The 8,815-nt window shown below is 43.8% G+C and overlaps 1 protein-coding gene across 2 annotated transcripts in view; it reads right to left on the bottom strand.

The window, feature by feature from the left end:
- The window catches only part of FEZ1 (fasciculation and elongation protein zeta 1), an 81,283-nt gene that overhangs the window by 29,835 nt on the left and 42,633 nt on the right, over positions 1-8,815 (bottom strand). For both annotated transcript variants that reach the window (XM_015571347.1, XM_006775064.2), the window contains exon 4: positions 6,893-6,992. In XM_015571347.1, the coding sequence (XP_015426833.1) occupies positions 6,893-6,992 (100 nt within the window). The remainder of the gene's footprint in view (positions 1-6,892; positions 6,993-8,815) is intronic.

Below are 8,815 nucleotides of genomic sequence, written 5' to 3'. Positions count from 1 at the left end.
TGGGACCATTATAAACTTTTGAACAATAATAGATACAGAGGCAGAGCTGCCTCAAACAGAGTGTCAAACTGCATCGGGAAGGCCGGGGAGGGTTCGGGGGCGGGAGGTAGGAGGGTAAGAGATCAACCAAAGGACTTGTATGCATGCATATAAGCATAACCAATGGACATAAGACACGGGGGGATGGGGGAGGCTAGGGGACTGTCTTGGGCGGGGGGAAAAAATGGACACATATGTAATACCCTTTGTAATAAATAAAAAAATTTAAAAAAAAAAAAAAAAGACACACTGGTAGTAAATAAGCACATGAAAAGATGTGCAATGTCATCGGTTACTAGGGAAATGCAAATTAAAACCTAAGTAAGATGCTACTAGACACCCCCTTTAATGACTGGGATTAACAAGGCTGTCCATAACTAGTGCTGGGGAGGGTGTGAAATAATTGGAGCTCTCAAACTAGAAATGAGTTTGGCAGGTCCTTAAAAACATGAAACATACGTTACCATGCAACCCAGATATTCTACTCATAGATTTCTAGCCAAGGGAAATGAAGACACACATCCATCAAAAAACTTTCACAAGAGCATTCATGGTGGCTTTATTTCCAATATTTAAAAACTGGAAACCACCCAAAGGCCCATCAACTGTTAAAAGAATAAGTCCATTATGGTCTATCCATGTGATGGAACATTACTCAGCAATAAAACAGGATCTGTTGAAACACCAATCAGAAAGAATGTATGCAGCCCTATGTTCACAGCAGTGTTATTTACAATAGCTAGAGTCTGGGAACTGCCCAAATACCCATGAGTAGATGAGTGTATAAGAAAGCTATGGTACATTTACACAGTGGAATACTATGTGGCTGCAAAAAAAGGAGCTCATACTCTTTGAGACAGTGTGGATGGACCTGGAGACTATTGTGCTAAGTGAAATAAGCATAGAGAAAGACAAATATCACACGATCTCACTTATATGTGGGATCTAATGAACAAAGTTAATTGACGAACAAAATATGTCCAGAGGTCCGGATGCATGGAACAGAATAACAGATCTTGGGCAGGGGGCGGGGGAGGGAGAATGGGAAGACATCAACCAAAGAACATATATGCATCTATGCATAACCCATAAACATAGACAATAGTGTGGGGAAGGCCTGGGGTAAGATGGGGTTTGGTTGACGGGGGCAAAAAGGGAGAAAATGGGGGACATCTGTAATACTGTCAACAATTAAAAAATTTTTTTAATGAATTGTTAATACATACAATAAAATGGATAAATATCTAAATAATTATGCTGAGTTTTAAAAGCCAGGTGAAAAGGGGGAAAAAAAGTACAGGGTGCATGCTTCCATTTATACAACATTCTAGAAAATGCAAATTAACCTACAGTGACAGAAGCAGGTCGCCTGGAGATTGGAGAGTGAACGGGAGGAGGGACGGCTATGCCCAATATCTTGATTGCGGCGATGGTTTCACGGATACATACGTACATCAAAACTAATCAAAATGCACACTTTCATATGTGCCATGTATTATATACCTATGTTCCCTCAGTAAAGCTGTGAGGAAAACAATGAAAACCAACATATAAAATAAAATAATAATATATCATGACCACATCGGGTCTATCTCAAGAACGCAAGGTTGATTTAATATTTGAAAATCAATTCATGTACTTCATCACCCGTAACATAATGAAGGAGGAAACTGTACATTCATCTCAATAGAAGCAGAAAACAGAAATAATTAGTCTTCAGAGAACTAGCACAAGAAAGCATGCTACAGAATAAAGCCATGAGCTTCCAGGTTAAAAGGGCCCACAGAGGAGGGTGCAGAATGAGTAAATAAAAAAATTTATTTAACTCACTAGAAGGCACATTACTGTAAAATTTCAAGTGAGAACGGAAAATGAAATATCCTAAAAGCTTCTGAAGAGAACCCAAAGAGAGTCACATGTAGACAGGGAGTCCGTAGGGGCTGGAAGGAGGGGGATAAAGGGATGGGAGGGGATGGGAGATATCTGTAATACGATCAACAATAAAAAATATACTTAAAAAGAAAAAAATAAGTAAAGACAGGGAATCTCAATAGATGTAGGGCTTCTCACAGCGACTAGAAGCAGGAAGGCAAAAGAACATCGTCTTCAGAATTCTGAGAGGAAAAAGTGCAACTTAAAATAACCATCCAGTCACACTCTCCGTCAAACAGATGACAGGAGAGTGGAGACATTCTCATATATTCCACAACCCGTATGCTGCTGTACTCTTTCTCAACGGTATACTGGTTTTTTTCCCACCAAAACAAACAAACAAAAAGATAAAAATATGTCAGGCAGAGGATGGAGAGAGAGGCAAGAAGAATCCTCAGGACGAAGGTGAGGGGGGCCCCAGGACAATGGCTGTGTGGCTGAGCACAACCAGGCTAGTTTATAGCAGAAGATGGAGGGTGCTAGTTTAGGGGTTTTCTAGGGAAAAAGAAAATGAATTGATAGTATCTGATTTTTTTTTTAAGACTGATTGTGAGAGATATAGGGTCCCCTCAGAGTTCGGGATTGAACTAATGATAGATATATAAGGAAACAAAGCAAGTGAAAAACCAAGGTAACGCTTCACTCCAGATTAAACAAAAAGTTGTACAAGGGAGGACATATTCTCTAGAACACTGCACATGACTCCGCAAGAAACAGTCTTTATAGAGTACACGAATGTATACTTAATATTGATTTAACTATTCTAGAATGGGACAGGCTAAGGTGGAGCATTTGAAGTGATGTAAAAGAATTAAATCTGGCCCTGACCGGTTTGGCTCAGTGGATAGAGCATCTGTCTACGGACTGAAGGGTCCCAGGTTCCATTCCAGTCAAGGGCATGTACCTTGGTTGCAGGCACACCCCCAGTAGGGAGTGTGCAGGAGGCAGCTGATTGATGTTTCTCTCTCATTGATGTTTCTAACTCTCTATCCCTCTCCCTTCCTCTCTGTAAAAAAAAATTTTTTTTTAAAGGAATTAAATCTTGCCCAGCTGGTGTGGCTCCGTGGTTGGGCGTCAACCCATAACCAAGAGGTCACGGCTCTATTCCCGGTCAGGGCATATGCCTGGGTTGCAGGCTCCATCCCCAGTGTGGGGCGTGCAGGAAGCAGCCGACCAATGAGTCTCTCTCATCATTGATGTTTCTATCTCTCTCTCCCTCTCCCTTCCTCTCTCTGAAATCAATAAAAACATATTTTTAAAAAGAATTGAATATTATCTTTCATAATACAAAGTAATAGATAACAGCCCAAACTGTGCATTCTAAACAATCAAAGAAATAGCAATGTAAGGAAAGTGAAGATATCAGCCAAAAGAATCAGCTGAAGGAAATAAACGTGGTTGCCCCTGTGGAGTAGGGGAAGACAGGCCGGGCTGCTCTTTTCATTTGTTTTAAGTCCTTAGACTGTTTTAAAAAGTATGACTTGACTTTTAAAAACTATGTGCATGTGTTACCTTGATTTTAAAAAAGCAAAACGACTCTCTCTGCCGTCATAAGCCAACACTGCCTGTAATATTTAATTGGATTAATGAGTTACAATTACAAGCACGAACAGGTTTGGGAACAACACCGCTAATTGTTGCCAATGAAGCAGGTAAGGAGAAGAAGAGATGTGCACGCTTGCTAGAGAGAAGCCTGCCAGCAGTGTGCCTTCAGCACGCCACGGGCGCCGGTCCGCATGTGTCACCGACACGGAAAAGGGACACGGAGCAGGGTTCAGCTAGCAAGTCCTTTCAGCGGAGGTCAGTTAGCAGCGCTTCAGCTGTCATGAATGCAGCTCATTACGGAGGATGAAATAAGACAGCCTTGCTCCATCCACTTTCGCTACCTTGTCCGTTTCCCAGGGGTTAGATGGAGGAAATTCTACAAGGAACCAAGCTCAACATCTCTCTTCTCAGGGTCATTCAATTTGCTCTGAAATATTAACCCTCTTGAGGGAAGTCTGCCAATGAGGATAAGCGGAAGTCCTTCGGAAGGGCAGGCTGCCTTACACATCCTTAGGCTTGCTCCTCAAAATGAGCTGGGAAGGTGGCAAAAGAGATGAAGCAAAATCTGCCTTTCGCACCGAGACGGACCTGCTTCAATTTCAGTCACCTGGTTGGTTTCCTTACTGACTCTCTTCTCCTTTGCATTTTGGGTACCTACTCAACGCCATGTACATAAGCATTGCAGGAGAAAATAAGCAGGTGGGGGAGTTCAAGGCAGGACCCGAGACACACCCTCCAAGATCAATACCAAGCAGTGTCCTGGCAAATCTCTTAGTCTCAAAGTCACCATCTTACCTGCCCCAGTCAATGAAGCCTTGAGGTTTTCGAGTACTTTGGATTGCTCATTATTAGAAGAGTTAAGAAGGATTTGCAAACATCTTTTTTAAAAAAAATCAGCCCCTGATCATCGGCTATGCTATTTTGGGCCACGATCTGCAGAATTATTGCCCAGTAAGGGAAACCTGTCTCTATCTCTTTTACCTGAACCCAATTCTAGACAATTGAGGAATGTCAGATCCACCCACACACATACATTTGACAGCCCTTCCTATAAGAAATTGTCAAATTGTCCTTTACAGCTGAAACTGGAAAACCAAGCAAGGCAGAAAGTGGCTTTTAGCCATTAAATGGATGTACCTTTTTATATACAGAATCAGCTAGGAGGAGCAGTTTGGATCTTCTGAAAGGTCACTCCCCACAGCCTCTGCAAATCAACTCAAAATAAGTATTCTCACCCGGCTGGTGTGGGCCACTGGTTGAGCATCAACCTATGAACCAGGAGGTCACAGTTTGATTCCCAGTCAGGGCACGTGCCCAGGTTTCCGGCTCAATCCCCAGTAGGGGGCGTGCAGGAGGCAGCCGATCAATGATTCTCTCTCATCATTGATGTTTCCATCTCTCTCTCTCCTTCTCCCTTCCTCTCTGAAATCAACAAAAAAATATATTTTAAAAAAGCAAGTATTCTCTTTATTTATTCATATATGCTTAAATGAATAAATGGGCCCTTACGCTTCTTTCTTCTTTGGCATCAGTAACCACAGAATGTGACTCAGGCCACATAAATGCCTCTTTGGTTGCCTTCCATAAAGAATGCCTCCCCATTGCGTGGCCACCTCGCTCATATCCGGGCCCCAACTCTGGCCATTAGCCAGGCCCTGACCCGTCAGCACTTGCTCTCTGCACTGTTTTGAGGAGACTGACTGTTTGTTTTAACCATTATCACTTGAACATAGAAGAAGCACGTGGCAGCTGCTCTCCTCTTACTTCGGACCACCTAAGCTTCCCTGGTGTAGACACAGATCACCAACAGAAGTGTCTGCATTTACATTTCCACAGGTAATGATTCCCGTCACCTCGTGGACTTCAGGCTCTGTGAGGGCCAGGCTGAGGTCATCTGCCTGCCAGCAGGCAGGAGCCAAGCTGCTTAGAGCTGAATCAGAGGCCAAGAGGATGGACCCTGGCCAGGAGCTCCCAAGGGAATGGTGTTTGCTTCAGAGAAGGGGAGCCATTGCGATACAAATGATCGCGTCTACAATCCAATCTCCTCTGGCAATTAGAAAACCTCTGGTCCTCAACAAAATAGTTCATGTCTCACAAAACTAAGACATGCCTCTTTCCCACGGGCAGAGAAGGCAGAGAGAGTGAGAGAGACACAGACACAGAGAGAGACACAGAGAGAAAGCCACAGACAGAGAGACAGAGATAGAGATCTGGGCAGACTCTCTGGCCGGATCTCATTAAGAACAGGGTCATCGTGTGGTGCCAATGCTGCTGTGCTTACGTACTACCCAAAATGTTTAGCGAGCCCACGGGCGGCACAATCCTGCCCTCTCACAGCGTAGAGTCTAGGTGTGCCCTGTCTCCAACGTGGACCCTCCAAAGCAAATGTATGAAAGGAACCAATGAGCACACCTCTGTCTGCATGACGACTCCAGTGGGAGGAGATGGGCTCCCTCTACTACATTTCTCTGTAACAATCTGAAATGTACATTATGAGAAAGGGCCTTCTACCATCCTTGTTGCTTAGCTCATTTCAGAAAGATTTGTTTTGGGGGGAGAATCCTGAAGCCACAAACTCTCACCCAGAGAAAAAGAAATGCATTAGTCAATACCCAGAGATTAGTGTAAATCTGATAAAATAATGCCATCCCTGGAAGCCAGCAGCACTTGAGTTCATCTTAAATAAATCAATGAGGACTCTACACAGTTTCCTTCAGGAGTATATGCATCCCCTGATACGCATGAAACCAAGGCTAGGAAATATTAATGCAGTATAAGGAAATAGCCATCCTATATAATAAAAGCCTAATATGCTAAGTGTCCGGTCATTCGGTGACTGGTAGACTGTTCAACCAATCAAAGTATAATATGCTAATGATGGGCTAAGGCCACTCAACTGCTTGCTATGACGTGCATTGACCACCAGGGGACAGTCAACTGGTCGACCAGTCACTATGACAGTGATGACGAACCTATGACACGTGTGTCAGAGGTGACATGCGAACTCAGTTTTTTGGTTGATTTTTCTTTGTTAAATGGCATTTAAATATATAAAATAAATATCAAAAATATAAGTCTTTGTTTTACTATGGTTGCAAATATCAAAAAATTTCTCTATGTGACACGGCACCAGGGAATAATTTTCTAAAATATTTACATTTCCACAGGTAATGATTCCCGTCACCTCGTGGACCCCGGATGTACCCCCCCCCCCCGCATCTTATTTTTCACCTCCTCCCCAACTCCCACCTTCCCAGCCATGACTTGGAGCACTGAATGGGGAAGACTGGTACGTGATTGAATGCTTTTCGAAGTGGAATCCACATCTTCTCAAGCCCTATTAGGCAGGGGTGTGGGTGGGGGAGCAAAGAGGTACCTCGGTGTCAGAGCTGTTGCCATTCAGAGCCTCGATGTTTGGGTCCCTCCAGTCTTCTGAGAGTGAAGGGATGTAATTGTCTGTCAGAGCATCCCAAACCCTGTAAACAAAGAGAAGCTCTCATTAGCGCCCATCTGGGGCCCCGCCCACCTGGGGGAAGGGCTCAGCTCAGGCAGAGCTAGAATGGAGTTCTATTTAGATAGACTTTCCATAAGCAGGACATTCAAAGAGATGTGAAACCCAACTTTGATTCAGGCGAGCCTCTGTATATGAAAACCCACACAGAGAGCACTGAGCACCTAGGAACACTTGAATTTTAGAGGAGTTTTTGCCTTATGAAGACATCTTCTTCAACTGAAGCTCCTCTAGTGCCGATAAGTCACCAATGATGCTGAAAATGCACAAACAAGGCAAAGAATGTGAGTTCAGGGCTAAGAATTTCCAAACTTTAAGAAAACTGAGGAAGGAAGATAATTGAAAAAATGGGGCTCTAATAAAGTGGTGCTAACGAACCTGTTTTGAGATGACTCATTAAGTAGTCATTTTATGAAAATTGCAAGACATATTCATGGCTAAATTAAAATGGTCCAGAGGATATAAGGTGAAGAGTATGTCTTCTAAAATTTTTGTTTTACTATGGTTGCAGATATCAAAAAATTTCTATATGTGACATGGCTCCAAAGTTAAGTTAGGGTTTTTCAAAATGCTGACATGCCGAGCTCAAAAGGTTTGCCATCACTGCACTATGACGTACACTGACCACCACGCCCACTTGCTCAGACCGGTAGGTTAGCTTGCTGCTGGGGTTCGGCCGGCCGATCAGAACTGAGCAAGATGGGCCAGACACACCCTGGAGCCTTCCTATGGTCCCTCCCCGGCACCAATTGTGCATCAGTGGGGTCTGTTGGCCTGGCCTGCACCCTCTCACAATCTGGGACCCCTCAGGGGATGTCAGAGAGCCAGTTTTGGCCCAATCCCACAGGCCACTCCCCTCAGGAGGGTACCAGACGTAAGGCTCACTGCTGGCGAGTGCTGCTGTGGCAGCGTGAGCCTCTCCTGATCAGGACTGATTGGGCGTGAGCCTGCGGCAAACACAGTGGGGCCAGAATGAGCGGGAGTGGTAGATAGGAGCTGCAGGTGGCACAGTGGGGCCAGAATGAGCGGGAGTGGTAGATAGGAGCTGCAGGTGGGGATTTTGCCCAATCCCCACAGGCCACCCTGAGGAACCCCACCATGCAGGAATTCGTGCACCGAGCCTCTAGTTTGAAAAAAAGCAAATATGTATACACGAGGATCAAATTCAAAACATGACAAAGTGTGGATTAAGATGCTGAAATAATAAGTGCAAATTTATATATGCCTATATATATACATACATACATATATATATATATATAGAGAGAGAGAGAGAGAGAGAGAGAAACAGCACAGATACTTGAAGTAAAAATCATATACATAAATTGAGGGAAGAAAGTGCTCTTTTTAACATATAAAATAGAGTATAATATATGATATGTGGGTATATAAGCGGAAATTTTCTTTTTTTTAATCTTCAGCTGAGGATATGTTTTTATTGCTGTTAGAGAGAGAGGGAGAGAAAAGAAAACATCAATGTGAAAGAGAAACATCAATCAGTTGCCTCCCACACATGCCCCAACCATGATCAAACCCACAACCTAGGTATGTGCCCTGACCAGAAATCAACCCCTCAACCTTTTGGTGTACGGGATGACACTCCAACTGACTGAGCCACGCTGGCCGGAAGGCAGAGAGATTTTCCTAGTGCACGATGCATACAACTCAGGCGGTGAAACACACAAGGTCACGGCAGGGCTGGGGTTATCCGCTTATTCGTTATTTGCCTACAGTTACAGGAAAGCACTTTGCAAGAGCCCATCGTTAGACATCTTTTCCATGATTTCA

Source organism: Myotis davidii, unplaced genomic scaffold (assembly GCF_000327345.1).
Source record: "Myotis davidii unplaced genomic scaffold, ASM32734v1 scaffold148, whole genome shotgun sequence".
In the NCBI taxonomy this organism is placed as follows: Eukaryota; Metazoa; Chordata; class Mammalia; order Chiroptera; family Vespertilionidae; genus Myotis; species Myotis davidii.
This window is presented reverse-complemented; position numbering and strand designations above follow the sequence as displayed.